Here is a 15,974-nt window from a genome sequence, read left to right on the forward strand (position 1 = left end):
TGATTTTCTTCTCCTTCAACTTGACCTTTTTCTTTCCACACTGCCGGACGAAACACTGCTCCCGAATTATTATCCCTACAGGAGAGCGGATTCAAACAGTGTGAGAGAAATGGTGAATCATCGGATTTCCAAATTGGATGATTGAGAGACTCAAAAAAACCCATCAAAAGTAAGTATTGTTCATCTTCATTTTTCTATTTTTTTAAGATTTCCCTTTTTGATAATATTCCACTCTGGATTATCTTTTAAATGAGCACAAAACCGTTTTCTAATTTGAATTTTATCAAAAGTCAGCCTTTTTTGTCTCCGCTGTAAATTATATTGAGACAGACTTTACAACGATTTTCAAATTTTGTGTAGATCAGAAATGATGGGCATTTTTAGTAGTCAAAGAATGAAAATCAGCTGGGAACTTCCCCGAATTCTATACAAATTTATGCCAGATTAAAGAACTTTCTCCCAAAAAAAATGTCAATCAACTTTTGATCATATTCTATGTTTTGATCCAGGAAAGTTGGGAAAAATGTTTTGAGGCCAATGGCCACACACTACCTCAAAATTAATACTATTAGGCGAAATTATAGGTATAGGTTTTTGTGAGTGGTTCAGCCATTGCATTTGAGCTACAATCTTATTTAACTGGGATTCTCTTCTAATATATCACACACATTTGACATTCACATGAACCCTGGACTAAACTATTTCTCCATCTTTGAAAAAATTGTTCACTTAATAAAATTATATACCTTAAGGGAAGAATTTTTCGCGAGAAGAAATTTTCGCGGAATTTAATTTCGCGAATCAGAGTTTCAAAATGGCAAATTTCGCGGAATTTAATTTCGCGAATGAGCCGATTTTAAAAGTTTCACGGAATTTAATTTCGCGATTGAGAAGAATTTATCAACTTAGATTAACTTTGAAGCAGCACGGAGTTGTTTATATTTGCTTATATTTGATAAAAAATACACGTTATAATGCTTAAAAATCAATCGTGTCCATCTTTTTTGGTAATACCTGGTCAAAAACAACAAAATAAAAGAAAAAGAAAAAAATCCAAATTTCGCGGAATTTAATTTCGCGATTTAACAATTTTGGTGTGTTTCGCGGAATTTAATTTCGCGAATTACACCCAAATTCGCGAAATTAAATTCCGCGAAAATTTCTTCCGCGAAAATTTCTTCTCGCGAAAATTTCTTCCCTTAAGGTATAATAAATATAATTTTTCCTCCATCTTTATAGATTTTTTGTTGTTTTTCAAGTCTTGGGAATCACCAGCAAATTGTACAAACAAATAAAAAACATCACAAGCGCATTGAAAACGTCAAAAAGATAATCAATAATGGAGTTTTTTGTATTTTTTGTTTGTCAGAGAAAAATAACAATTCCCTACTATTAACCCCGTTTTAGTTTGATTCAAGGTTCAAAGAAATAAAAATCGATTTGACATAAACATTATTTTCTCCACGAGTTGGTCATGATCCACGATGCACCTTTCATTACAACAAAATATTGTAAAGACTTCCAAAAACATAAATCAATTTTCTAGAGAATTTTCTAGGAATCACCGTCACTTTTAAACCAATCAAATCGTTTGTTATTGACCGTCAAGGAATTCCACTTTAATTATGCGAATAATTAGAGGCAAGAAAATGCAGAGTACAGGGGGGATAAAAGCAAATAAAACCAGAAAATCGCTTTAAGATTTAGTAGAAAAACAATCTTTTCCCCCTAAAATACCATTTCCAGTTAAAAACTAATTCTTCATATAAAGATTTTTTTCGAAATTTCGAATTAAGTACAAAAGTTGAAAAATAAAATAGATACGTTACCCCCGTCGAAAGTTAAAGAAATTACCCCTTCTATATTTATCAGACATGCGCGACTGGTGTGTGTTCAAAAGTTTCTGAATGAGGATGGAAGTGAAATTCAAGTCTGGCAAGGAAAGAATATTTTGGATGTAAATTTGGCTTGAAAATTAGTAAATCTTCGATCGCATACTTCGGAACATTTCTCAATTTTCAGGGAATATACGTCGCATCGACTGGCGTTTTCTGGGATTGTTTTCTTCCTTTTTTTCTAAGTTTCATGGCTTGCTATGAGTCGTATCCACGAAGAAAGAAAGGATTTTTATAATAAACGAGAAGGTGTGCTTACTACCTCACCAAGTATCAGAAACATAGCAACTCTTTCTCAAAATATGGATAAAGAGAAGAGTGAGAAAACTATATTCGGGCAGCAAAACTTTGGTAAGTTTGATATTTTTTCTTTCTTGTTAGAGTAGACTTTAAAATCTGTCTTTTTCAGTTTCGTCTTTTGACATGTTTTTCAGTATGTTTTGCGATTATTTTCGATCGAAGTTTTCTACATTTTATTGAATCAGAACTAAAACACTTTTTCAAGGGTTTACTGTTAAAAATATGTAACTGACTTGAAAGGAGAAAGATATAAATCCAAAAATATTTGGTTTTTCTGCTCAGCCAACTTTTCAAAGTTCGAGTGCGGTTCCCGGCACGGCTGCTCGGCTGAAACCAATCAAAATCGTCGACCATTATAAAATCGTATTTGAAACATCGAAGTGTTGTTTTGTTGAGTGTAGATGATTACAAGGCTTTAAAAATAAATTTTGCTTTCTTTGACTGCTGTTTTTAAAAAAATGAAGAATTAAAACTTACTTGCTTGTCTATTTTTTTAGTTGGTGAAGCTGGCTTTCGAACTGTAGACCTAATAAAGGTAAGATATTTTTGATTTGCTTGATTCTGAGATCCATGTCTCTCATTTTACTTAACTGGAATTTTGCGCTATATATTTTAATGATTTGCCTAACAGCTTTAAATTCAAATGGATTTCAGGACTTAGACAATCCCTTAAAAATAAAGATTGCTTAAGGTTTGAGGGAATAGGGCTTTTCAATTTTTGTATTTTCAGATTTTTTATTTTCTGATTCTTTACAAAGAATTTGTTAGGCAATACTATTTTTATTGAAGACTACCGTCAAGGGCTCTAACTAGGAACAGTTGGTTTAAACATGGAATTCTAGTTCTAGTTCCATTTAATTATCCCAATATATTATCCATAAATGTCCCAAGTTAGAGCCATTGATGGTACCTTTAGAACTTCTATCAGCTGGGTAAAATCTGTGTGTTTTGTTTTTGATATGTATAAATAATCACTTGTGTTCTTTTAACGCCCCTTGACAGCTAGGCTAGACTTAACTCTTTGCACTTTCCTATTCCAATAACACAATGCTTACATACTGTGAGTGGTCCTAAAACCGACAGCCCTGCCTAAATCCGACCCCCCAAATAACTGCTATGAAAAAAAATTATGTGTTTACAAACATTCCCTCTCCAAGTTGAACAATAAACTATATTGCAAGAACTCTCGAAACAAAATATCTAACAAGATGACTAAAATGTCAAGATGTCAATTAATTAATGTGATAAAAAAGTGTGAGTTGTAAAAATAATTATCTCTATTATTCTGAATCCATTGCTCGTGTTTAAAACGTTAAAAGTTTTGAAATAAAAAATTATGTTTTGTATAAGAAGCAATTATTGTTATTTGGTTAAATTGGTTCAGTGTATCAAATCTCTCAGTTTAGTTGACACTGTGGTATCTTCATTGCGTCACAGCGAAAGGTTTGTTTTTATTTTAGTTTGTATCTTTGAAAGACCCCATCGGATTTAGGCAGGGCTGTCGGACTTAGGACCACTCACGGTACTGTAGTTGATACATAAAACATAAGAATTATTTTTTATGCAATGTTTATATCAAAATCTGCAATAAAAACAAGAGTGGTCTGTTATTAGTGGAAGAAGTCACTCCTTCGGAAATTCTTTTTTAAATTTCAACCAATGAAATTGCTGCATATGATGAAGTAACGACTGGCCCTATTTTTTGGTGCTAATGGCTTTTCGGTACGGTGCCTTGGATTATGAGCGGTCTTATAACTTTATTTGTTTCAACTGTTGATTCAGTCAGTGGAAGTAACTTGGATTTTAAGCATGTTCAAAGTTCACAGTAACAAGTTTCTTTTTATTACGGAAACCAAATGAGTGAGAACAAGTCATAAAACTTAAAGTCAGCGCTTCGTGGTCCATGGTTGTGACACAAAAATTGTTAATGAGATAAAATGACAAAACGAAAGCTTCTTCATTTTTTATTTTTGCATTTAATGGGGAAGAATGAAATTTTCAAAAGATGCTTCATTTGATATAATGAGGATTCCCATTTCCATAAAATTGCGATTCCCCAATGTTGGCTATGGGTAATTCCTTTGTTCTTTTGCTATTTTCTTTTATTCTATGTGATGTAAAGACGATTCTTTCTTTTTTTATTTCTTCATGTTCGCCAATCTGAGGAGTACACGTAGGAAAGCTCATGAAACCTGCAAACTTAATTTTGAGTTTAGCCTTTTCCCAAGATTGGCAAACAATCCATGTTGACCACTTACAGCTTTTCTCTTTGATCTTTTGTTGGTTTTTTTTGTTAATTTCTTGCATCATCAATGACTTCTTGAAATGGAAACACACAGTTTTTACCAAGTTGCCTATATAGGACAGCACATTCTCAAATCCGATGCCCTGAATGACTGCCAGTGGAAAAAATTTCAATGATTACAAAATTCCCTCTCAAAATTTAATGATAAACTATGGTTTTGACCTTTCTATTGTTGATATCCAGGCATTTATTCAGACCCTGGGCTAAAAATATTTTTCCTAAAATAGGATTTGAGATGAAAAAAAAATTAGCAGAAAATAGTGACATAACTCACCAAATTCTTTAATTCTTTCTCTTAGCAACCGGGCAGGAATATTGTACCTGCATCTTTGAGTGCAACTGGAGCACAACTCCATGCGATGCCACATCTTGTTACTAATTACATGACAGTACCATTGAGTCAAGCCAGGGGTCAACACACCTTTCAAGCACACATTCCTGTAGGAATCAGAGCAGCTACAGCTATTGCTCCCTCAAGAGCAAGTATTGCTACTCAAAGGTTGCAAACATTAAAACCAACTAATATCACAAACCAGGTGAGGCTTTTAAAGTATATCAATATAGACATATTGATTGTAAAGGCACAGTTTATTTTTTTCTTTTGTTTGCTTTAAAACAATTTCAAGTGAACAATATATAACCTTTAAAATAATCAAATTCTTACCTTAATAAGACTTCTACTGAATTGCTTATACTATCTTTTTCTAAATTTCAAAGACGATTTCAAACATATTTTTATTCTTTTAATTCAGATTCAACTACCATTGGCACCTCTTTCAAGTATTCCGATATTGCCGCCATCAGTTGCAGCCAATAACCGTACAGGTTCTCCAACTGTGACCACCCATGGTATGACATCAGAATCTCGACATGGATCTAGGACACATGATTCACACAGTGCTCTGCGTGGAAATATTCAAGCTACAAGCCAAACAGCAACCATTCAAGTTGTTGCATCTGGAAATCAAGTTCATCTCCCAACATCGCTTTTGACTACAAAAAGCTCATCTTTCAATACAGCAGTGCCTAATATGTTGAAGATTGGTGTCAGCTCTCATACAAATGCAGCTTCTGTAACTCCCTTACCAGCATCTGGTTTCAAGCTTGCTGGGATTGGTAGGAGTTTTTTCGTTCGACTTAAATTTGCTATTCTAAGACATGATGCACTTTTCAAACTATAAATGTTTGATTATCTTGAGAGGAAACCAGCGCTTATGGTTTGACTCACTAAAAACATACAACTAATCTTTAAGTGAGTTAACTAAAGTGCTCTGTTTTCACCTGATTCTAGAGTTATGGAATGGCAAAGGATAAAAAAATATGTAGATACCTTAAATCTCCTTATTTTAGGGAAAGCGTATCCTGGTGCATCCAGCGTTATCATACCGTCTGCAAAGCCTGAAGTAAGTTAAAATGTTTATTATCTTATTACATTAACCAGTGAATAATGTTATATGTAAATGTACGTTAATGTATAATGTTGAATAATGGAAGTATTTACAATTTTACTTCTTTAGGAACATCGTGTTTCATCGTTCAGTCGGTTCCCAAGTCCACATAGTGTCACAATACCTGCTCATCAGATACAAGGCTTGCCTGTGACTACAACCATTGCAAATAGCCAAAGTCTCACTGTAACTACTTCGACCGAAGCCAGGTAAGATTAAAAATTTTCTTTTTTAATTGTAGCAATGGGTCATGAAATGAAATAGTGCATGAACAGGGGACATCTAGCTCCCAGGGGTTTTGAACTTGTACCTCCTAATAGCCCAAAATAAGATAATTACAAACTGAAACCTACCTCTGTAATTAGAGCAAAATAAAGAACTGTGCTTTTAACAGCTTAAATATTTTCAAAAATTAATATATGGGGGGTTTCCTATTCGGGTCCATGGTTGGAAAAAATTGAAAAATAAACAAGCAGCAGAGGGCTTTTATTATTAGACATCTGCCAGCAGTTGTTTCAATAATCAAATTTGCTTAGAGGATTTGATAGGTTTAAGCCATGCTTTATATCAACTCCCCAAATATACAAACCATGTTAGACCATATCTGTATTTTTGCTAACAGGTCCCATTCAAGCATCAGTGTGCCTTATCAACAATTACCAACAGCCGCGGCTTATGTTTTTCATGATATTGGTAAGTGAAATCTAGCTATCTAAAAATTCTGTCCTGAAGCAAGCTGACTCTCCAAAACTCTAACAACTTTCTTTCCTTGATTTTACAATAATGATTTTCTTTTTTACATAATAGGCTCACCACTTGGTCTTCACAATTTCTCCCATCAACTTGTACGGCCACAAAACACTTCATCAACAGCAACTGCATTACCCTTGTTTACTGTGGATTCTTCTCATGCAATCTCTACTGTACCAGTCTCCGTTCCTGTCACTAAAGGTTTGTTATGAAAAGTACTATCAACTCCTGCTAAGTATCTTTTTCCTAACTTAATTCTTTCCCAATTATATTATTTCTATCATTCATTGCAATACAAATTTAAGCATATACCGGGTGCACCAAAAAAAAGTATACAACTTTGTCGAGATATTGTGAGCTTCAGAATTTAAATTTTTTGTTCATTCTTTTTTTATTGTATAGAGGATACTTTAACTTGAATTTTGAGCTATCATACATTAAATTTGAAAAAGTAGTTCGAAAGTTATTTCCAAAAAACTGACTTTTTTTCCATGTCGAAATTTGAAAAAATCATTAAAAACAGCAATCACGCTATAAATAAGACAAAATGACAAAAACACAATTTCATTGTTTTTTTTATTCCTTTTTCTCTTATCTTATATTTTATATATTTTATGTATGACTGGTGGTGATTATTTCTCATTATCTTTCTTTTAGGACACTTGCTGGCAACAACAGAAGCATCAGAAAATTCTAGAGTGGAGTCACTTACAATACATGCAAACAACTCTCTCAACTATCAAAACCTTTATCCCAATCTTTTAACTAGCAATATTTCGACCACTTTTACAGTTGTCCCCACAACGTCTACAGAACCATCATCAAGGCCTAGTATCTTACGCAAACGACATGCTGAAACAACTACACCGTAAGACTTTAAGTATTTCAATTGGACGAGCGCTTTGATACATTTCTTATTTCAAAGTTTTAATCTACTCTCAGATATCTAATCTGACATCTTTTATGGTGTAAGTTTTTCAAAAATGCTTGGATAAAGAAACAAATGGAGGCCATATCAGTCTAAAAAATCAGAATTTCCAAAAAACTTGCAAGGGACATTTATTAAGCACTTTTTGCTCTTGATATCTAACTGAAATAACATAATATTGTGTTTTAGATTTCCTGTACAGCCGACTGAAAAGGAAAGAATATCGAGCCCCTTAAAAGTTGACCGGCCAAGTGTTCCCACCAGACTAATGAGTCCACCTCAGTTAACAAGGTAAATATTTTTCACAGACTTATAAAAGCCAATAGCTGTTAAAAAAATGCAAAATACAACTGTTGCTGAAAACTCTTAAAACCCATAAAAAATTGAAAGAATTTTATCAAAATGTTGGCGTACCCCATAAAATAAGATCCACCAAGAGCAACACAGATCACCTATTCTATACCCTTGCACATCTATAATAAATTGAATGTTTTCTTCCAATAGTTAGTTTTCTTAAGGTACTTAAGATTTTTTATGATGTAATAATTACATAACTGTTTCAGTGAAAAGCCTGATGTAATGAAGCCAATCAACCACTCTATTCAAAGTATTACAGCTGATGTTAAAAGTCCTCCACCTCCAAGTGTCACTTCAATACCAACTGCAACGACAGCACCAATAGCTATGATTGAACAGCAACAGCAGAAACTTCCTCCTGTTCTGACGTCAGCTAATACTGTTACAATGCCATCAAAGATTGCAATATCTATTCCACCTCTCGTCAATGCAGTACCTAACATCAATAATATTAATTCGATGAACTCCTCAATTCCAGAAGCATCACCTAAGAAAAAACCAAGAAAACAGCACATGTAAGGAAACTCCCTGTCAAATTTTAGGTTTTGCTAAAAAACAGAGTATTGTTCCAATTTATTTATCTTTTCCTTTCCTGGTATAATACTCTCAACATTTGGGAACGATCTTTTGATAAGCTACAAAAATAAGATATTTTCAAAGTAGAATACTATCTATGATATTAAATTATCAGTCAGATAACTGCTCAAGATTTTAAAATTATGATTCTGTTTACACTTACAGTATCACTACTGAAGATAAGTATGGTTCTGCACCCATCAATTCGGCCTGTGCAACTGACGAAGATGAGGAGTTTTTGAAATCCAATGAAACCATGACCTCGATGAAAGATATAACACCACCTAAACTCATACCAGCATCCACCTCATCAAGTAGCGGTCCCTCTAATCCCAGTATAGCCAAACAGTTGTATGCAGCTAGTCCTATCTTGAATACACATTTAAAACCAATGGAGACCAAGAAAGAGGTGAAGTTAGATTCAAAGCTGGAATTTAATGATAGATCACAGATCAATGGACTGATCACAGCAGCAGAATCTAAAGCAGGTATGATTCTAAGTCAGATGAACATCATTGCTTGATTATGGAATATCATTATCAAGTATCAAGTTTTTATAGCGGCAAAAATCTTGCTAATATTATTCTAAATTCCCTGCAACCTCTTGACCTCATATGACAGGTCAAAGTCAGTAGCTGTCACTACATATACGATCTGTCTATCACTCTAAGTGAATGATTTATAAATTACAACTCGGCTTAATTTGTTTATGATATTATGTTGATTTCTAATGGTTTTCAGTGTTAAAAGTTCTTCCTTCTCAGACGGAGTTCCGTCTCAACAAAGAATAAGAAGTGGCTTTTCCATCTCAAAATAATTCACCAAAGTTTCAGGAATATCTGCTAATTTGCTGTGTAAAATCCATTCTCCGTCTCAGACGAAATCCTTGCTTTGACCACTGGGTTTTTGTCTCTCTTCTACAGCAGAGCCCATGAAGTATGTCTTCTTCAGAAGAAGGTCTCAATTTGGTATCATGAACGATTGTAAAGTCAACAGCAAGGCAGCACACAATCATTTTTACCGTTATTCAGACGTCAGAGTGAAAGGTATTTGACACAAATTTTTATGACAAGAGACCTGGGTACTATTACTCTGATAAAAGGGGTTGTAGTTTTACAATCATAGATTAGAGATATCAGTTATAGTTTCACGGCTACAGTACCAGGATGCCAAGCGCCTGAGAACAAAGTAATTTATCTAATTCTCAATGCCATTATGTCAATGTTTTGCTACTCAGTTATTATCAATGCCATAATGCCATTACTTTGTTGTGTCAAAAGCACGTTGTCAACGTTATCTAGTGCACTGTAAGCGTAGTGAATTCCCAGTTCTGGAGTGCATAACTATTTCTAAAAAATTGACTTTTAGAATTCAATTCAAGAGATTAGAAGATGTAATATTTTGTGGCAAATAAAGTTTTTTCTAACCTTTTAATTTTCAGACGAAAAGAAATCTCTTACCCAAGAACGACTCTTGACCAAATCTTCAATGGAATCAGCTTCTGGTTGGCGCCTACATCACCTCTCTTCGCAGTTTGATGATCTAGTAAGCATTTCATTTTGACCATACCTTTTTTTCCTAATTTAATTGAAAGTCTAAACTTAAGTTACTTAAATGAATACTCACTCACTCACTCACGTTTTTTTTATAAGCAAGTGTATGCCCCTTGGTCAGGCTCGTGTATGCTTAAGTTCTCAAAGCATCCAGGCATAGCTTATGCTTATTATATGCTTACGAATCATGCTTATGATTTACCCCGAGCCCAACAGATAAAAAATGAAAGTTTGAAAAATATCTCAGGCTGACATAATATGCTCATGCTTATGAATTCTGCTAATCTGAGCCTTCATATGCTTATAAGCGTTATGCTTATTAAAAAAAACATTGTACGCAAGTTTGTTCGAGTAGTATCGCTGTGTTTATTAACGATAAGTTTTTGAGCTACAAAACAATCTGCAAGAGTGCGTAAGACAGAACGACCTTAATTTTCATTTAGAATACTTTGGAATATAAAATGGTGATCTTAAAATGTTGTCTCTCATAGGTTAAAGTGGAGAATGGTTTATGCGAAGAAATCATCAAATGCAAGGAAATGATACCAACGCCAAATTTGAATTCCCCTACAAGCAGTTATCAGAACAATGAGAATGTCTCTGAAGATGATCTGCAGTTACGGTTAATACACGAACTAATACAAGGCAGCATACAGAGGTGTCGATGCAGCACAGAACAACTAGAAGAAGCTAAATCTACCATGTTTAAGGTATTATATCTTCAATTTTTGAAGTCTTGGGTTTAGACTGTTCTTTTTTTTTTTCTCCAGTTTTTGACCCAGTTTCAGCGTCTTGCATTTCCAAACCTGTTTAGATTTTTACCAACTGAGGCCAGAGTAGAAATTGTCTATGCTTGTATCTAATAACAATATATCAACCCTCTTTCTATATTGTCTTGTTTATGCAGACTCGCTATTAAATAAGTTAATTGATTTCAATTTTTTTATAGCTTCTTGACCATAAACCTAAGGCGATGGAAACATTGAAGAAATACAGTAGGCCAAAATTAAAATCTAAAAAGAAATCATCATGACGATTAGCCAAAGCGAAGTGAGATGGTGATTTGTCTCCATGGCATCCCTTGGATGTCGTCACTTTTGCTCTATGGAAGTACTTCATTGCTGGTCTTTGAGGGTTTGTTCGGTCTTCTACTCTGATAAAAATAATCCACCGTCTATTATTATATTTTCATGTATCTATTTTTTTTAATCCGTTATTCCCTTTTTTTTTCTCTATGTACATATGTAAACAAACTGAGAAAAAGGGGGACATTTTTTGGAATAGAAAAACTACCGCTACACACAATTTTTGGATTCTCTTACCCGATGAAAAGCCATTCTTTTTTTTCAAACAAGGCAAGTGTTGTTTTTAATGGCTACATATTTTTTTTAAAAGATTATATATGTTTTAAAATATTTTATAAGGTTGAGTTCTTTAAAAGAAAAATCCTTAATCGATCATAGCAACATTGTAAAAAGGCAAATTTTTATCTTGTCGTATTTTTGGTAGCTGAAATCGAAAGCCAAATTTCTCCATAACTTACTTAGTAATAGTAATATTATTGCTGTATATATGTGTAGGAAAATAAGAAACATTTAAAAGAAATTGAATATTAATTAATTTAATAGTGGTGTTTTCTCCATGATTTTTTAACACAATTGATGGATTTAGGCATTCAGGGAAGAAGTTGTGAAAAAAAGCCCGAAGTCTGAGAGAAAATCTCTAATTTTAATTTTGATTCAGAAACCGACAGTGGATGTCCCTTACCAACATTATAGTATGGGGAAATTTGTTAGCTTGATAAAATAGAGACGTGTTGTCTATTTTTGGAAAGCTCTCAAAAAATTAAGATTAGAGATATATTGCAAGTATAGGTGATTTCTTTACCTAACTCAAGATATTAACCCTTAAAAACAGTGTTTTTTTTCAGCCAGAAACAGCTGTTTTGTCCAGTTTTTGCGCTTTTTGAAGCTCAATATCTCGAGTTAGGTAACAGAAATCACCTATACTTGCAATATATCTCTTTGATCTCTAACCTTGATTTTTTGAGAACTTTCCTAAAATAGCTAAAAATTTCATTAATTTTTGACCCTATAATTTTTGCCTAAGATCGTCATATTTGTGTCCGAAAAAAAATTGGCACCAAAGTTATTTTGACTCCCCTACCCCTTAGCTTTCCAAAAATGTATAACAAGTGCTTTGACTAAAAAAATCGAGCGATTTTACAAATTCCCCCCTACTGTTATCAGTCGGCCCCTTGATCTACATTTACATGTAAAATTATCCTTGATATGTGGTACCTTATCCTCAACAGTTAATTGTTCAGAGCGCCACCCTTCTTAATAAAATTGTTAATTGGCCAGTAATCTCAACCAAGAGGTTCAAATAAAAAATTAATTAAAGTTTCTATTGAACAAATTTAGATACATACACTCTTTTTCTTTTATAAGAATAACTTCTATAAGAATATCAGGGTGAGATTTCGGGTTTAAAACAATAGGCATTGTTTAGAACAATAGAAAAATAAGAATAATGCTCACCCTCAAGCAAAGTACACTGTTTTTATGGACATGTTTTTTTTTGACTGTATCAAAATTTCAAATTCAAAAATCCCATATTTTACAAAAACCTTAATAACTTCGATGCAAATGTCATTCGGGACTAGAAAATTCACAGAATTGGAGTTGATCGTGATACAAAAAGTCCTGCAAGGTCAAATTTATGAATTAGGAGTGCAATATGATTATTTTGGTCATTTTGACTTTATGCTCATATTTTACTTATTTTCTTGTAATTTCTAAAAATTCTGATTTGAAACCAATATTTGACATTTCTGAAGTCAAAATACCTTTTCAGGAGTAAAATAGGACAACAAATGAGTGAGATATGAGTAATTTGGTCCAGCACCTTAGAAATTTAAAATTTACAGCTTACACTGCAAAATCAACGTTTGATTTATAAAATATTCCCAAAATTATTACAACATAGTACTCTTACGATCTGGACCAATGTTGAGAAAAAGTTTGCCTCAGGTGAGTTAAGGCAAGTTCCAAACATATTTTGCGTGACGCGCACCGCTTCCCATTGTTCCTTAACTTTTGTATATAGCTCAAAAGAAGCGTATTAAGGAGAGGATTTCGGAAAGTGCTGGGCCGAAAATTTAAATTAAGTCAATCTCAAGATATCGGCCAAAAACTGATTTTTACGTTAGGAAATACGTCGAAAAAACACGTCAAAAAGACAAGTTAAATGACGTCATATTTAAAAACAGCGATATCTTCGATTACATTGCTACAAATAACACCAAATTTTGACTGGAGACGTAGATTAACGATTCTAAATTATTTATAGAGAAATTTTCAAAATTTTTAGATGACGTCATTTACTGTCGGTAAAAATTAAAATACGTCAAATAATGATGACGTCATCAAAAATTTTCAATTTTTTTTCATGCAATATTTCAGAATTAACAATCAACGTCTCCAGTCTGCTCCAGTCAAAATTTAGTGTAAATTGTAGTAATGTAATCGAAGTTATCGCTGTTTTTAAATATGACGTCATTTAACTTGTCTTTTTGACGTGTTTTTTCGACGTATTTCCTAACGTAAAAACCAGTTTTTAGCCGATATCTTGAGATTGGCTTAATTTAAATCTTCGGCCCAGCACTTTCCGAAATCCTCTCCTTAATACGCTTCTTTTGAGCTATATACGAAAGTTAAGGAACAATGGGAAGCGGTGCGCGTCACGCAAAATATGTTTGGAACTTGCCTTAACTCACCTGAGGCGAGTGTTCAAAGATCAAAATGGTCTTCAATTATTGAATAGTCAAAAGAAAAAGAAAACACCGTTTATGGAAATTACGGGAAATTAAATTAAATTCAAATTCAAATAATTTGGAACATATTACAAATTTATAATGATAAAAGATGAAATGAACAGTTGGTCTAGCTTAAATGAGTAGGTAATGATTTAAATAAGTCCTTCGATTTTAAATGCTTGCATTTCTTTTTGCAACTTTCATCGCGACAGAAATAAAATTTCCCTTTATTAACTGGCGCCATAACTTGTACAGACTGCGTTTTGTTTGCGAAAACCAAAACATTCGAACGTTCGAAATGTAGAACGTTCGAAATGTAAACGTTCGAAATGTAAAAACGCTCGAATTTGTAAACAAAAAAGTAAACAAAGCTGGTGGGAAAGGAATGTGAAACATTTTGTAGGTCAGAGATTATTTTGGTGGCGGTTGAGTTTAGAGACCATGTCAAATCATTTTTCATTCATATGATATTGAAAAAGGGGACATTATTATATTTAGATAACATATTATTGTAATCACAAGTTTTTAATGGGGCAAATTTAAATTTCAACGAAAATATTCATGCGTATTCCTTATCTTTTCGCAAGGTTTGCCGTTATTTGCTTATTTTCAGTGATATTTTTTAAAGAAAAGGGAGGACCAGAAAATCAAGGATTACTCCCAAAATCTCCGTGATATGCTACTGTGCTCTTAAAATGTAGATTATAGTTAACTATCTCATAATTGCTAAAGAGTTTTGGATGAGATTAAGGGAGTAGTCACGGAAAAACTAGGTCTTGTCAAAAAGGACCATTTTAATCATCGGGCACTCATTTTTCGCTGTTGAATCAGTATAAAATTTACTTAATAGACTTATTAGAAAGTTTTTGAATGTTTTTTCCCAGAGTATTTCGGAGTAAAATATGATTAATTGGTCCAAAGCTTTACTAAGAACATATTTTCTGTACGAAAATAACAGGACTATAATTAATCCTCTGGCACTCTTCAAAAGAGTTTTTTTGCCGTAAAAATGTTTTATAGTGTATTCAAAAGACAAACCGCAAGCAAAACCCCCAAAATTATAAGAGTAGATAAAGCTAATGGAGAAAATGTCATTTTCTAAGAAATCGAAAATGACCCCTCAAATCATCAAATACTCTTGAATTTCCAAATATTTTCGGCTAAACCCAATCTTAAGGCCTAAAAGCACCCATATCAAAAGTTTTAAGTTCATATTTGAACTGCAACATCTAAAAAATTGAGATGACTTTTTGTATCTTTGCTTGGAGGGACTACATCGAATCATTTACTACTCCTAACTTTAGACCAATATTGAAGTAAGCCTATTACTGTAATGCTAAACATCTCTAAACTTCAAAAATGGAAGGACCAATCTTATCTTAAACTACTCTGCAAATGACGTCTTTCTAGCTTTAAAAGTTTCATGGCTATCTTACAATTAGTGATGGAGGTGAAAAATAACGATTTTGATACAGTCAAAAAAAAACAAGTCCTTATAAAAGAAAAAGCGTATAAGTGAAGAGTCTATAACTCGAGCCACACGTGAAATGAAAACAAACATGAATGCAAGTCGAAGCAAGTCGTTTTGAAATTATTGCCATGGTGATTAACGGATTTTATTAAAACTACTTTCTATTCATAAAAAAATCATTTAATGTCTCAAGGGACATAATCACTATGGAAATTGTATGGATACGAGGCAAGTGATGTTCGTGACGTAATTTATGGAAAGGTCTAATCCCTGTTGCTCTTAAGTAAAGATATTGTTGTCATTTTTTCTTTAAAAAGCTACTCAGCTGGCGTTTCTCTCCTCCACCAGAAAACAAAAGTCCTCTGGAGGAACGGTCATCAATGGTTCCCTCACCGCAACGGTATCAGGTCCCGAACTTCCCGCTCAGAGAGAAACACTGCAGCTCATCATCATAGCTGTTGTGTTTCGCTTTGCTGTGAAGCAAAGGAAGTACGCGTACTATAGAAATGATCCTAAAAAGTACGGTCTTAACATTGCCCTGCATTAAATTTGAAACAGACCTTCTATGCTAAAA

At 33.4% G+C, this 15,974-nt stretch overlaps 1 protein-coding gene and 1 non-coding gene across 4 annotated transcripts; one reads left to right on the plus strand and one right to left on the minus strand.

The window, feature by feature from the left end:
• Nucleotides 1–1,887: 1,887 nt before the first annotated feature.
• On the plus strand, nucleotides 1,888–11,737 carry LOC136805930 (histone deacetylase complex subunit SAP130-like). Of its 3 annotated transcripts, none has more exons than XM_067062517.1 (16): nucleotides 1,888–2,246; nucleotides 2,693–2,730; nucleotides 4,800–5,036; nucleotides 5,253–5,616; nucleotides 5,851–5,903; nucleotides 6,018–6,157; nucleotides 6,571–6,641; nucleotides 6,756–6,899; nucleotides 7,356–7,566; nucleotides 7,816–7,917; nucleotides 8,190–8,498; nucleotides 8,725–9,047; nucleotides 9,483–9,605; nucleotides 10,001–10,104; nucleotides 10,604–10,822; nucleotides 11,062–11,737. In XM_067062517.1, the coding sequence occupies exons 1-16, from the start codon at nucleotides 2,096–2,098 to the stop codon at nucleotides 11,143–11,145; spliced, it is 2,673 nt and encodes an 890-aa protein (XP_066918618.1). In that variant the 5' UTR covers nucleotides 1,888–2,095; the 3' UTR covers nucleotides 11,146–11,737. The 3 variants fall into 3 exon arrangements, with proteins under 3 accessions (XP_066918618.1, XP_066918619.1, XP_066918617.1); XM_067062518.1 differs by having other exon boundaries at nucleotides 8,235–8,498; XM_067062516.1 differs by having other exon boundaries at nucleotides 2,009–2,246; nucleotides 9,486–9,605; nucleotides 11,062–11,232.
• Nucleotides 11,738–15,716: 3,979 nt separating this feature from the next.
• LOC136806012 (small nucleolar RNA U3) lies at nucleotides 15,717–15,929 on the minus strand. The gene has a single exon (XR_010846485.1). It is a non-coding gene; the product is annotated as a small nucleolar RNA U3 (small nucleolar RNA).
• Nucleotides 15,930–15,974: the final 45 nt, after the last annotated feature.

This window comes from Clytia hemisphaerica, unplaced genomic scaffold (assembly GCF_902728285.1).
Source record: "Clytia hemisphaerica strain Z4C2 unplaced genomic scaffold, Clytia hemisphaerica genome assembly, whole genome shotgun sequence".
Lineage (NCBI taxonomy): Eukaryota > Metazoa > Cnidaria > Hydrozoa > Leptothecata > Clytiidae > Clytia > Clytia hemisphaerica.

Bases quoted from the DNA above. Each gene is read 5' to 3' on its own strand.
- LOC136805930 (XM_067062517.1), top strand. From the start codon at position 2,096: ATGAGTCGTATCCACGAAGAAAGAAAGGATTTTTATAATAAACGAGAA. The intron at 2,731-4,799 runs GTAAGATATTTT...TCTTTCTCTTAG, and splicing joins GAACTGTAGACCTAATAAAG to CAACCGGGCAGGAATATTGT. The intron at 10,823-11,061 runs GTATTATATCTT...ATTTTTTTATAG, and splicing joins CTAAATCTACCATGTTTAAG to CTTCTTGACCATAAACCTAA.